General features: G+C 40.0%; 1 protein-coding gene across 8 annotated transcripts in view; it reads left to right on the top strand.

Moving 5' to 3' along the window:
• Positions 1 to 15,174, top strand: part of LOC128703181 (traB domain-containing protein) — a gene marked incomplete at its 3' end in the record, with an annotated part of 40,348 nt that overhangs the window by 19,823 nt on the left and 5,351 nt on the right. For all 8 annotated transcript variants that reach the window (XM_070103405.1, XM_070103404.1, XM_070103403.1 and 5 more), the window contains 3 exon segments: positions 4,558 to 4,781; positions 5,238 to 5,352; positions 6,439 to 6,575. In XM_070103405.1, coding sequence (XP_069959506.1) covers positions 4,558 to 4,781; positions 5,238 to 5,352; positions 6,439 to 6,575 — 476 coding nt within the window.

Here is a 15,174-nt window from a genome sequence, read left to right as displayed (position 1 = left end):
TTTTCAGATACTTGGGAGTTGACGTGTCGGCGGATGGATTTATGAAGGATGAGGTTAATCATAGAATTGATGAGGGAAAAAAGGTGAGTGGTGCGTTGAGGTATATGTGGAGTCAAAAAACGTTATCTATGGAGGCAAAGAAGGGAATGTATGAAAGTATAGTAGTACCAACACTCTTATATGGGTGTGAAGCTTGGGTGGTAAATGCAGCAGCGAGGAGACGGTTGGAGGCAGCGGAGATGTCCTGTTTAAGGGCAATGTGTGGTGTAAATATTATGCAGAAAATTCGGAGTGTGGAAATTAGGAGAAGGTGTGGAGTTAATAAAAGTATTAGTCAGAGGGCAGAAGAGGGGTTGTTGAGGTGGTTTGGTCATTTAGAGAGAATGGATCACAGTAGAATGACATGGAAAGCATATAAATCTATAGGGGAAGGAAGGCGGGGTAGGGGTCGTCCTCGAAAGGGTTGGAGAGAGGGGGTAAAGGAGGTTTTGTGGGTAAGGGGCTTGGACTTCCAGCAAGCGTGCGTGAGCGTGTTAGATAGGAGTGAATGGAGACGAATGGTACTTGGGACCTGACGATCTGTTGGAGTGTGAGCAGGGTAATATTTAGTGAAGGGATTCAGGGAAACCGGTTATTTTCATATAGTCGGACTTGAGTCCTGGAAATGGGAAGTACAATGCCTGCACTTTAAAGGAGGGGTTTGGGATATTGGCAGTTTGGAGGGATATGTTGTGTATCTTTATATGTTTATGCTTCTAGACTGTTGTATTCTGAGCACCTCTGCAAAAACAGTGATAATGTGCGAGTGTGGTGAAAGTGTTGAATGATGATGAAAGTATTTTCTTTTTGGGGATTTTCTTTCTTTTTTGGGTCACCCTGCCTCGGTGGGAGACGGCCGACTTGTTGAAAAAAAAAAAAAAAAAAAAAAAAATTACTAAAAAGAATAAGAAGAAGAAAATTGTCAAAGTGGGAAGTCTGAATGTGCGTGGATGTTGTGCAGATGATAAGAAAGAGATGATTGTGGATGTTATGAATGAGAAGAAGCTGGATGTCCTGGCTTTAAGTGAAACAAAGCTGAAGGGGGTGGGAGAGTTTCAGTGGAGAGGAATAAATGGGATTAGGTCAGGGGTTTCAAATAGAGTTAGAGCTAAAGAAGGAGTAGCAATAATGTTGAAGGATAAGCTATGGCAGGAAAAGAGGGACTATAAATGTATTAATTCAAGGATTATGTGGAGTAAAATAAAGATTGGATGTGAAAAGTGGGTTATAATAAGCGTGTATGCACCTGGAGAAGACAGAAGTGTAGAGGAGAGAGAGAGATTTTGGGAAATGTTGAGTGAATGCGTGGGGAGTTTTGAATCAAGTGTGAGAGTAATGGTGGTTGGGGATTTTAATGCTAAAGTGGGTAAAAATGTTATGGAGGGAGTAGTAGGTAAATTTGGGGTGCCAGGGGTAAATGTAAATGGGGAGCCTTTAATTGAGCTATGTGTAGAAAGAAATTTGGTAATAAGTAATACATATTTTATGAAAAAGAGGATAAATAAATATACAAGGTATGATGTAGCACGTAATGAAAGTAGTTTATTAGATTATGTATTGGTGGATAAAAGGTTGATGGGTAGGCTCCAGGATGTACATGTTTATAGAGGGGCAACTGATATATCGGATCATTATTTAGTTGTAGCTACAGTTAGAGTAAGAGGTAGATGGGAAAAGAGGAAGGTGGCAACAACAAGTAAGAGGGAGGTGAAAGTGTATAAACTAAGGGAGGAGGAAGTTCGGGTGAGATATAAGCGACTATTGGCAGAAAGGTGGGCTAGTGCAAAGATGAGTAGTGGGGGGGTTGAAGAGGGTTGGAATAGTTTTAAAAATGCAGTATTAGAATGTGGGGCAGAAGTTTGTGGTTATAGGAGGGTGGGGGCAGGAGGAAAGAGGAGTGATTGGTGGAATGATGAAGTAAAGGGTGTGATAAAAGAGAAAAAGGTAGCTTATGAGAGGTTTTTACAAAGCAGAAGTGTTATAAGAAGAGCAGAGTATATGGAGAGTAAAAGAAAGGTAAAGAGAGTGGTGAGAGAGTGCAAAAGGAGAGCAGATGATAGAGTGGGAGAGGCACTGTCAAGAAATTTTAATGAAAATAAGAAAAAATTTTGGAGTGAGTTAAACAAGTTAAGAAAGCCTAGGGAAAATATGGATTTGTCAGTTAAAAACAGAGTAGGGGAGTTAGTAGATGGGGAGATGGAGGTATTGGGTAGATGGCGAGAATATTTTGAGGAACTTTTAAATGTTAAGGAAGAAACAGAGGCAGTAATTTCATGCACTGGTCAGGGAGGTATACCATCTTTTAGGAGTGAAGAAGAGCAGAATGTAAGTGTGGGGGAGGTACGTGAGGCATTACGTAAAATGAAAGGGGGTAAAGCAGCTGGAACTGATGGGATCATGACAGAAATGTTAAAAGCAGGGGGGGATATAGTGTTGGAGTGGTTGGTACTTTTGTTTAATAAATGTATGAAAGAGGGGAAGGTACCTAGGGATTGGCAGAGAGCATGTATAGTCCCTTTATATAAAGGGAAAGGGGACAAAAGAGACTGTAAAAATTATAGAGGAATAAGCTTACTGAGTATACCAGGAAAAGTGTACGGTAGGGTTATAATTGAAAGAATTAGAGGTAAGACAGAATGTAGGATTGCGGATGAGCAAGGAGGTTTTAGAGTGGGTAGGGGATGTGTAGATCAGGTGTTTACATTGAAGCATATATGTGAACAGTATTTAGATAAAGATAGGGAAGTTTTTATTGCATTTATGGATTTAGAAAAGGCATATGATAGAGTGGATAGAGGAGCAATGTGGCAGATGTTGCAAGTATATGGAATAGGTGGTAAGTTATTAAATGCTGTAAAGAGTTTTTATGAGGATAGTGAGGCTCAGGTTAGGGTGTGTAGAAGAGAGGGAGACTACTTCCCGGTAAAAGTAGGTCTTAGACAGGGATGTGTAATGTCACCATGGTTGTTTAATATATTTATAGATGGGGTTGTAAAGGAAGTAAATGCTAGGGTGTTTGGGAGAGGGGTGGGATTAAATTATGGGGAATCAAATTCAAAATGGGAATTGACACAGTTACTTTTTGCTGATGATACTGTGCTTATGGGAGATTCTAAAGAAAAATTGCAAAGGTTAGTGGATGAGTTTGGGAATGTGTGTAAAGGTAGAAAGTTGAAAGTGAACATAGAAAAGAGTAAGGTGATGAGGGTGTCAAATGATTTAGATAAAGAAAAATTGGATATCAAATTGGGGAGGAGGAGTATGGAAGAAGTGAATGTTTTCAGATACTTGGGAGTTGACGTGTCGGCGGATGGATTTATGAAGGATGAGGTTAATCATAGAATTGATGAGGGAAAAAAGGTGAGTGGTGCGTTGAGGTATATGTGGAGTCAAAAAACGTTATCTATGGAGGCAAAGAAGGGAATGTATGAAAGTATAGTAGTACCAACACTCTTATATGGGTGTGAAGCTTGGGTGGTAAATGCAGCAGCGAGGAGACGGTTGGAGGCAGCGGAGATGTCCTGTTTAAGGGCAATGTGTGGTGTAAATATTATGCAGAAAATTCGGAGTGTGGAAATTAGGAGAAGGTGTGGAGTTAATAAAAGTATTAGTCAGAGGGCAGAAGAGGGGTTGTTGAGGTGGTTTGGTCATTTAGAGAGAATGGATCACAGTAGAATGACATGGAAAGCATATAAATCTATAGGGGAAGGAAGGCGGGGTAGGGGTCGTCCTCGAAAGGGTTGGAGAGAGGGGGTAAAGGAGGTTTTGTGGGTAAGGGGCTTGGACTTCCAGCAAGCGTGCGTGAGCGTGTTAGATAGGAGTGAATGGAGACGAATGGTACTTGGGACCTGACGATCTGTTGGAGTGTGAGCAGGGTAATATTTAGTGAAGGGATTCAGGGAAACCGGTTATTTTCATATAGTCGGACTTGAGTCCTGGAAATGGGAAGTACAATGCCTGCACTTTAAAGGAGGGGTTTGGGATATTGGCAGTTTGGAGGGATATGTTGTGTATCTTTATATGTTTATGCTTCTAGACTGTTGTATTCTGAGCACCTCTGCAAAAACAGTGATAATGTGCGAGTGTGGTGAAAGTGTTGAATGATGATGAAAGTATTTTCTTTTTGGGGATTTTCTTTCTTTTTTGGGTCACCCTGCCTCGGTGGGAGACGGCCGACTTGTTGAAAAAAAAAAAAAAAAAAAAAAAAAAAAAACTTACCTTAAAATATGGTGACAGTTGCCCTTCCCTTACACACCATTGTGCAAAAAATGGTGGGAAAAGCACCAAACATAATGAACAATAACTCAGTTGAAAACCACCAAAAATGTGGAATCTGAAAAGAGGGTGTTGAATATGTTGGGGCCCCCTGTACTGTAATATAAAATCCTTATTTTAATGAACTAGTAGGGGGTAAAAGGGTGACTAGTAATGGTATTTGAGGTTGATAGTGATGGGATTGTCGTGATATGATTATAATAGAGGATAATTCTGTACCAGTAGATTTTTACCTACTTTCAGGAAGTCCATCTGGTTGTGACAGTGATGTGGAAGATAATGATGAACATAGTGAGAAAGAACCCTTGGTTTCCCTGTCTCAGCCCAAGTTAGCTGTTGTCAGTCGGATTCCGAGCTCTCTGGAGATGCCAGACACTGTCACCCGTCTTGATAATGCTCAGGGAAGCTCCGTCTTCCTGGTTGGAACAGCACACTTTTCAAGAGAAAGTCAAGAAGATGTTGCAAATGTAAGAAATTAGCATGTTTATGGGCTTATTTTCTTCACAGTGTTGTTTACAAATTAAAATGTGACATTTACTTATAAAAATATTAGTCATAGGTTTGGTGCAGTGTGAGCATAGCATTAGTGTGGTAATATTTTTACCATACCCATATTATGCCTATGATCAAGACTTAAGCTAACATGGGAATTTTATTAAAAGTATTCACTAGTGTAAAGAATATATCAACTGTTTGAATAAGTAGAAAAAAAAATGATAGGTTCATCATGGGAACAGTTGCTAGCTTTGTTTCCAATTCATTTTCCGTCACACAGGATGGAATGTATGCATGAAGTAATGAACTCTGTGAAGCTTAATAAACTTTAACAATGTATTTTATATATGAAAAATTAGGATTATTCTCAATAAAACTAATTGTCTCTTTTTGGCTCACTCTACTATGGTGGGAAATGATCCTTTCAGACCATAAGACTTGTAAAACCAGATATTGTTGTAGTGGAGCTCTGCAAAGCACGTACAGCTATCTTACAGTTGGATGAAGAAACCATTCTTGAGGAATCGAGAAGTCTCGACTTCAGTGAGTAAATATTGCACTTGTTTGTGATTAAAATATTGGCATTAATATTTAATTGTTTTCATCATTATTCCTTCATTCTAGACCTTCAGAGGGGTTGCCTTGATGGTGGTAAAGGGATCATGATTTTTGGAATTTGTGCTACCCTCTCATTTGTTAATTCAAACCTGATTGCCTCCTGTTGTCCAGGTGCAGCGTGTCCTCAACCTGTTCAGTGCTTCCTCATGAATATACAATGGACCCCCCGGTTAACGATATTTTTTCACTCCAGAAGTATGTTCAGGTGCCAGTACTGACCGAATTTGTTCCCATAAGAAATATTGTGAAGTAGATTAGTCACCCTGCCTTGGTGGGAGACGGCCGACTTGTTGAAAAAAAAAAAAAAAAAAAAGATTAGTCCATTTCAGACCCCCAAACATACACGTACAAATGCACTTACATAAATACACTTACATAATTGGTCGCATTCGGAGGTGATCGTTATGCGGGGGTCCACTGTATTAGTAATCTACACATTACAAATACTTTACTACTAACCAGCATTATTGTATTATATTTAAGTGATGTATTTCCTTGTATGGCGAGGATATGAAACTCTTGATGCTGATTTATTTTAAACATTTGAATGAAAACAATAAGAGTTGTTCCAGTAGACATGTAAAATATAAGTATAATGCATGAAGAAATATTATGAATTGAGAAACTTGTTAAGTGTAGGAATTGCATGGCTTTTTTTGAGGTCTCTGGAAGAGAACTCTATTCATCTGTCCCCTCAGGGAAGGTTCCTTGATGTTGGTGAGGGGCTCTTGATTTAGGGAATTGGATCTGTGCTCCAGTTCCCCGAATTAAGCCTGAATGCCTTCCACATCCCCCTCCAGGCGCTGTATAATCCTCCGGGTTTAGCGCTTCCCCCTTGATTATAATAATAAATCTATTCATCTGTACATTTAGATAAATTAACAGTGGATTAGACTACACACTGGTTTTCAGGAACAAAATTGCCATTCTGCTGTACTTTTAAAAATGAATCAAATTTTAATAACTTTTTTTAAAAATATACCTTTTTTTATTATAATTATTTTTTTCCAGAAAAGATGCAGATGATTCTGCGTCAGCATGGGAAGATTCAAGGGATTTTGTACCTTCTCCTACTCTCTGTATCTGCTCACATAACCAAGCAACTAGGAATGGCTCCTGGTGGAGAGTTTCGCACTGCTTTTGCTGAGGTGAGAATTTTTTGCTCTGTCATTGTTGACCATGGAGCACCATTGTGCTAAGAACATGACCACTGCTTACAACCAGTGTGTATGTCTAGTAGAACTTTATGAACTTTAAAGTTCTACTAGACACATACTCTGCTCTAGAACCAGTATGACAATATACTCTGCTCCAGGACCAGTAGGACTGTACACACTGCTCCAGGACCAGTAGGTCTATATACTCTGCTCCAGGACCATATGACAATATACTCTGCTCCAGGAATAGTAGGACCATGTATTTTAGAACTAGTATGACCATGTACTCTGCTCTAGGATCATTATGAATATAAATGAAATGTCTTCTTTCTTTCAACACACCGGCCGTATCCCACCGAGGCGGGGTGGCCCAAAAAAGAAAGAAAATCCCCAAAAAGAAAATACTTTCATCATCATTCAACACTTTCACCACACTCACACATTATCACTGTTTTTGCAGAGGTGCTCAGAATACAACAGTTTAGAAGCATATACGTATAAAGATACACAACATATCCCTCCAAACTGCCAATATCCCAAACCCCTCCTTTAAAGTGCAGGCATTGTACTTCCCATTTCCAGGACTCAAGTCCTACTGTATGAAAATATCCGGTTTCCCTGAATCCCTTCACTAAATATTACCCTGCTCACACTCCAACAGATCGTCACGTCCTAAGTATCATTTGTCTCCATTCACTCCTATCTAACACGCTCATGCACGCTTGCTGGAAGTCCAAGCCCCTCGCCCACAAAACCTCCTTTACCCCCTCTTTCCAAACCTTTCGAGGACGACCCCTACCCCTCTTTCCTTCCCCTATAGATTTATATGCTTTCCATGTCATTCTACTTTGATCCATTCTCTCTAAATGACCAAACCACCTCAACAACCCCTCTTCTGCCCTCTGACTAATACTTTTATTAACTCCACACCTTCTCCTAATTTCTACACTCCGAATTTTCTGCATAATATTTACACCACACATTGCCCTTAGACAGGACATCTCCACTGCCTCCAACCGTCTCCTCGCTGCTGCATTTACCACCCAAGCTTCACATCCATATAAGAGTGTTGGTACTACTATACTTTCATACATTCTCTTCTTTGCCTCCATAGATAACGTTTTTTGACTCCACATATACCTCAACGTACCACTCACCTTTTTTCCCTCATCAATTCTATGATTAACCTCATCCTTCATAAATCCATCCGCCGACACTTCAACTCCCAAGTATCTGAAAACATTCACTTCTTCCATACTCCTCCTCCCCAATTTGATATCCAATTTTTCTTTATCTAAATCATTTGATACCCTCATCACCTTACTCTTTTCTATGTTCACTTTCAACTTTCTACCTTTACACACATTCTCAAACTCATCCACTAACCTTTGCAATTTTTCTTTAGAATCTCCCATAAGCACAGTATCATCAGCAAAAAGTAACTGTGTCAATTCCCATTTTGAATTTGATTCCCCATAATTTAATCCCACCCCTCTCCCGAACACCCTAGCATTTACAGTGGACCTCCGCATAATGATTACCTCCGAATGTGACCAATTATGTAAGTGTATTTATGTAAGTGCGTTTGTACGTGTATGTTTGGGGGTCTGAAATGGACTAATCTACTTCACAATATTTCTTATGGGAACAAATTCGGTCAGTACTGGCACCTGAACATACTTCTGGAGTGAAGAAATATCGTTAACCGGGGGTCCACTGTACTTCTTTTAGAACCCCATCTATAAATATATTAAACAACCATTGTGACATTACACATCCCTGTCTAAGACCTACTTTTACCGGGAAGTATTCTCCCTCTCTTCTACATACCCTAACCTGAGCCTCACTATCCTCATAAAAGCTCTTTACAGCATTTAGTAACTTACCACCTATTCCATATACTTGCAACATCTGCCACATTGCTCCTCTATCCACTCTATCATATGCCTTTTCTAAATCCATAAATGCAATAAAAACTTCCCTACCTTTATCTAAATACTGTTCACATATATGCTTCAATGTAAACACTTGATCTACACATCCCCTACCCACTCTGAAGCCTCCCTGCTCATCCGCAATCCTACTTTCTGTCTTACCTCTAATTCTTTCAATTATAACCCTACCGTATACTTTTCCTGGTATACTCAGTAAACTTATTCCTCTATAATTTTTACAATCTCTTTTGTCCCCTTTCCCTTACATAAAGAGACTATACATGCTCTCTGCCAATCCCTAGGTACCTTCTCCTCTTTCATACATTTATTAAACAAAAGTACCAACCACTCCAACACTATATCCCCCCCTGCTTTTAACATTTCTGTCATGATCCCATCAGTTCCAGCTGCTTTACCCCCTTTTATTCTACGTAATGCCTCACGTACCTCCACCACACTTACATTCTGCTCTTCTTCACTCCTAAAAGATGGTATACCTCCCTGGCCAGTGCATGAAATTACCGCCTCCCTTTCTTCCTCAACATTTAAAAGTTCCTCAAAATATTCTCGCCATCTACCTAATACCTCCCTCTCCCCATCTACTAACTCCCCTACTCTGTTTTTAACTGACAAATCCATACTTTCCCTAGGCTTTCTTAACTTGTTTAACTCACTCCAAAATTTTTTCTTATTTTCATTAAAATTTCTTGACAATGCTTCTCCCACTCTTTCATCTGCTCTCCTTTTGCACTCTCACCACTCTCTTCACCTTTCTTTTACTCTCCATATACTCTGCTCTTCTTATAACACTTCTGCTTTGTAAAAACCTCTCGTAAGCTACCTTTTTCTCTTTTATCACACCCTTTACTTCATCATTCCACTAATCACTCCTCTTTCCTCCTGCCCCCACCCTCCTATAATCACAAACTTCTGCCCCACATTCTAATACTGCATTTTTAAAACTATTCCAACCCTCTTCAACCCCCCCCCCCCACTACTCATCTTTGCACTAGCCCACCTTTCTGCCAATAGTCGCTTATATCTCGCGCGAACTTCCTCCTCCCTTAGTTTATACACTTTCACCTCTCTCTTACTTGTTGTTGCCACCTTCCTCTTTTCCCATCTACCTCTTACTCTAACTGTAGCTACAACTAAATAATGATCCGATATATCAGTTGCCCCTCTATAAACATGTACATCCTGGAGCCTACCCATCAACCTTTTATCCACCAATACATAATCTAACAAACTACTTTCATTATGTGCTACATCATACCTTGTATATTTATTTATCCTTTTTTTCATAAAATATGTATTACTTATTACCAAATTTCTTTCTACACATAGCTCAATTAAAGGCTCCCCATTTACATTTACCCCTGGCACCCCAAATTTACCTACTACTCCCTCCATAACATTTTTACCCACTTTAGCATTGAAATCCCCAACCACCATTACTCTCACACTTGATTCAAAACTCCCCACGCATTCACTCAACATTTCCCAGAATCTCTCTCTCTCCTCTACACTTCTCTCTTCTCCAGGTGCATACACGCTTACTATAACTCACTTTTCACATCCAATCTTTATTTTACTCCACATAATCCTTGAATTTATACATTTGTAGTCCCTCTTTTCCTGCCATAGCTTATCCTTCAACATTATTGCTACTCCTTTAGCTCTAACTCTATTTGAAACCCCTGACCTAATCCCATTTATTCCTCTCCATTGAAACTCTCCCACCCCCTTGAGCTTTGTTTCACTTAAAGCCAGGACATCCAGTTTCTTCTCATTCATAACATCCACAATCATCTCTTTCTTATCATTTGCACAACATCCATGCACATTCAGACTTCCCACTTTGACAATTTTCTTCTTCTTATTCTTTTTAGTAATCTTTACAGGAAAAGGGGTTACTAGCCCATTGTTCCCAGCATTTTAGTTGACTTTTACAACACGCATGGCTTACGGAGGAAAGATTCTTATTCCACTTCCCCATGGATATAAAAGGAAAAGTAAGAAGACCAAGAACTATTAAGATAAAATCAAAGAAAACTCAGATGAGTGTGTATAAATAAACGTGTACATGTATGTGTAGTGTGACCTAAGTGTAAGTAGAAGTAGCAAGACATGCCTGTAATCTTGCATATTTATGAGACAGACAAAAGACACCAGCAATCCTACCATCATGTAAAACAATTACAGGCTTTCGTTTTACACTCACTTGGCAGGACGGTAGTACCTTCCTGGGTGGTTGCTGTCTACCAACCTACTTCCTCATATATATATATATATTTTTTTTTTTTTCAACAAACCGGCCATATCCCACCAAGGCAGGGTGGCCCAAAAAGAAAAACGAAAGTTTCTCTTTTTAAATTTAGTAATTTATACAGGAGAAGGGGTTACTAGCCCCTTGCTCCTGGCATTTTAGTCGCCTCTTACAACACGCATAGCTTACGGAGGAAGAATTCTGTTCCACTTCCCCATGGAGATAAGAGGAGATAAACAAGAACAAGAACTAGTAAGAAAATAGAAGAAAACCCCGAGGGGTGTGTATATATATATATATGCTTGTGCATGTATGTGTAGTGTGACCTAAGTGTAAGTAGAAGTAGCAAGACGTACCTGAAACCTTTCATGTTTATGAGACAGAAAAATAGACACCAGCAATACTACCATCATGTAAAACAATCACAGGCTTTCGTTTTACACTCACTTGGCAGGACAGTAGTACCTCCCTGGGTGGTTGCTGTCTACCAACCTACTTCCTCATATACAGTGGACCCCCGCATAACGATGGCATCGCATAGCGATTTTTCCGCATAACGATTACTTTTATCGCAAAATTTTTGCCCCGCATACCGATTAAAAACCCGCATACCGATTTTCGTCCGAGACGCGTCCAATGTGCCCTCACATGTGCCGGCCGTCCCATTGTTTACCAGCCAGCCTCCGCGGTAACATCCAAGCATACACTCGGAATATTTCGTATTATTACAGTGTTTTCGGTGGTGTTTCTGGAAAATAAGTGACCATGGGCCCCAAGAAAGCTTCTAGTGCCAACCCTGTGGTAAAAAGGGTGAGAATTAGTATGGAAATTAAGAAAGATTTTGAAGGGTTTGGGGCTAACCCTGAGAAGCCTATGCCAGTTGTGGAATCCATTGTGCCTACTTCAAAGATTAAGGAAATGTGTGCAGAGTGGTTTGAACTGCAAACCTTTATAGATGAAAATCACCCTGACACAGCTGTTGCAAGCCGTGCTTGTGACTATTTCAATGACAATGTTATGGCCCATTTTAGGAAAGTCTTGAAGAAACGGGAGGTACAGAGCTCTATGGACAGATTTGTTGTGCGACAGAGGTCCAGTGACTCTGAAGCTGGTCCTAGTGGCATTAAAAGAAGAAGGGAAGTAACCCCAGAAAAGGACTTGCTACCTCAAGTCCTAATGGAAGGGGATTCCCCTTCTAAACAGTAAGAAGATAATGCTCTCCCCTCCTCCCATCCCATCAATCATCACCAGATCTTCAATAAAAGTAAGTGTCATGTAATTGTGCATGCCTTTTTCAGTTTGTGTGTATTAAAATTAACATTTCATGTGGTAAAAAAAATTTTTTTTCATACTTTTGGGCGTCTTGCACGGATTAATTTTATTTCCATTATTTCTTATGGGGAAAATTAATTCGCATAACGATTATTTCGCATAACGATGAGCCCTCTTGCACGGATTAAAATCGTTAACCGGGGGTCCACTGTATATATATATATATATATATATGCAATAAGATCACAGTAAACAGGTGATTTCAAAATATGCAAAACAACCACTCTGAAAGAATAGAGAAATTCCAAGCGCTTTCGTGACTACTCACATTATCAAGGAACTATGAAAGTGAAGCATCCAAGGAAGCTTATATATATATATAGTGAGGTGCTGGCCGACCTCTTATATAGCTTCCTTGGATGCTTCACTTTCATAGTTCCTTGATAATGTGAGTAGTCACGAAAGCGCTTGGAATTTCTCTATTCTTTCAGAGTGGTTGTTTTGCATATATATATATATATATATATATATATATATATATATATATATTTATTTTTTTTTTTATTATCACACCGGCCGATTCCCACCAAGGCAGGGTGGCCCGAAAAAGAAAAACTTTCACCATCATTCACTCCATCACTGTCTTGCCAGAAGGGTGCTTTACACTACAGTTTTTAAACTGCAACATTAACACCCCTCCTTCAGAGTGCAGGCACTGTACTTCCCATCTCCAGGACTCAAGTCCGGCCTGCCGGTTTCCCTGAATCCCTTCATAAATGTTACTTTGCTCACACTCCAACAGCACGTCAAGTATTAAAAACCATTTGTCTCCATTCACTCCTATCAAACCCGCTCACGCATGCCTGCTGGAAGTCCAAGCCCCTCGCACACAAAACCTCCTTTACCCCCTCCCTCCAACCCTTCCTAGGCCGACCCCTACCCCGCCTTCCTTCCACTACAGACTGATACACTCTTGAAGTCATTCTGTTTCGCTCCATTCTCTCTACATGTCCGAACCACCTCAACAACCCTTCCTCAGCCCTCTGGACAACAGTTTTGGTAATCCCGCACCTCCTCCTAACTTCCAAACTACGAATTCTCTGCATTATATTCACACCACACATTGCCCTCAGACATGACATCTCCACTGCCTCCAGCCTTCTCCTCGCTGCAACATTCATCACCCACGCTTCACACCCATATAAGAGCGTTGGTAAAACTATACTCTCATACATTCCCCTCTTTGCCTCCAAGGACAAAGTTCTTTGTCTCCACAGACTCCTAAGTGCACCACTCACTCTTTTTCCCTCATCAATTCTATGATTCACCTCATCTTTCATAGACCCATCCGCTGACACGTCCACTCCCAAATATCTGAATACGTTCACCTCCTCCATACTCTCTCCCTCCAATCTGATATTCAATCTTTCATCACCTAATCTTTTTGTTATCCTCATAACCTTACTCTTTCCTGTATTCACCTTTAATTTTCTTCTTTTGCACACCCTACCAAATTCATCCACCAATCTCTGCAACTTCTCTTCAGAATCTCCCAAGAGCACAGTGTCATCAGCAAAGAGCAGCTGTGACAACTCCCACTTTGTGTGTGATTCTTTATCTTTTAACTCCACGCCTCTTGCCAAGACCCTCGCATTTACTTCTCTTACAACCCCATCTATAAATATATTAAACAACCACGGTGACATCACACATCCTTGTCTAAGGCCTACTTTTACTGGGAAAAAATTTCCCTCTTTCCTACATACTCTAACTTGAGCCTCACTATCCTCGTAAAAACTCTTCACTGCTTTCAGTAACCTACCTCCTACACCATACACTTGCAACATCTGCCACATTGCCCCCCTATCCACCCTGTCATACGCCTTTTCCAAATCCATAAATGCCACAAAGACCTCTTTAGCCTTATCTAAATACTGTTCACTTATATGTTTCACTGTAAACACCTGGTCCACACACCCCCTACCTTTCCTAAAGCCTCCTTGTTCATCTGCTATCCTATTCTCTGTCTTACTCTTAATTCTTTCAATTATAACTCTACCATACATATATATATATATATACCATATATATATATATATATATATTGTATGTATGTATGGTATGTATGTATGTATGTATATATATGTAAGTATATATATATGTATGTATATATATATATATATATATATATATATATATATATATGTATATATATATATATATATATATATATATATATATATACATATATATATATATATACATATATATATATGTATATATATATGTGGAGTTAAAAGATAAAGAATCACACACAAAGTGGGAGTTGTCACAGCTGCTCTTTGCTGATGATACTGTGCTCTTGGGAGATTCTGAAGAGAAGTTGCAGAGATTGGTGGATGAATTTGGTAGGGTGTGCAAAAGAAGAAAATTAAAGGTGAATACAGGAAAGAGTAAGGTTATGAGGATAACAAAAAGATTAGGTGATGAAAGATTGAATATCAGATTGGAGGGAGAGAGTATGGAGGAGGTGAACGTATTCAGATATTTGGGAGTGGACGTGTCAGCGGATGGGTCTATGAAAGATGAGGTGAATCATAGAATTGATGAGGGAAAAAGAGTGAGTGGTGCACTTAGGAGTCTGTGGAGACAAAGAACTTTGTCCTTGGAGGCAAAGAGGGGAATGTATGAGAGTATAGTTTTACCAACGCTCTTATATGGGTGTGAAGCGTGGGTGATGAATGTTGCAGCGAGGAGAAGGCTGGAGGCAGTGGAGATGTCATGTCTGAGGGCAATGTGTGGTGTGAATATAATGCAGAGAATTCGTAGTTTGGAAGTTAGGAGGAGGTGCGGGATTACCAAAACTGTTGTCCAGAGGGCTGAGGAAGGGTTGTTGAGGTGGTTCGGACATGTAGAGAGAATGGAGCGAAACAGAATGACTTCAAGAGTGTATCAGTCTGTAGTGGAAGGAAGGCGGGGTAGGGGTCGGCCTAGGAAGGGTTGGAGGGAGGGGGTAAAGGAGGTTTTGTGTGCGAGGGGCTTGGACTTCCAGCAGGCATGCGTGAGCGTGTTTGATAGGAGTGAATGGAGACAAATGGTTTTTAATACTTGACGT

Source organism: Cherax quadricarinatus, chromosome 85 (genome assembly GCF_038502225.1).
Source record: "Cherax quadricarinatus isolate ZL_2023a chromosome 85, ASM3850222v1, whole genome shotgun sequence".
In the NCBI taxonomy this organism is placed as follows: domain Eukaryota; kingdom Metazoa; phylum Arthropoda; class Malacostraca; order Decapoda; family Parastacidae; genus Cherax; species Cherax quadricarinatus.
This window is presented reverse-complemented; position numbering and strand designations above follow the sequence as displayed.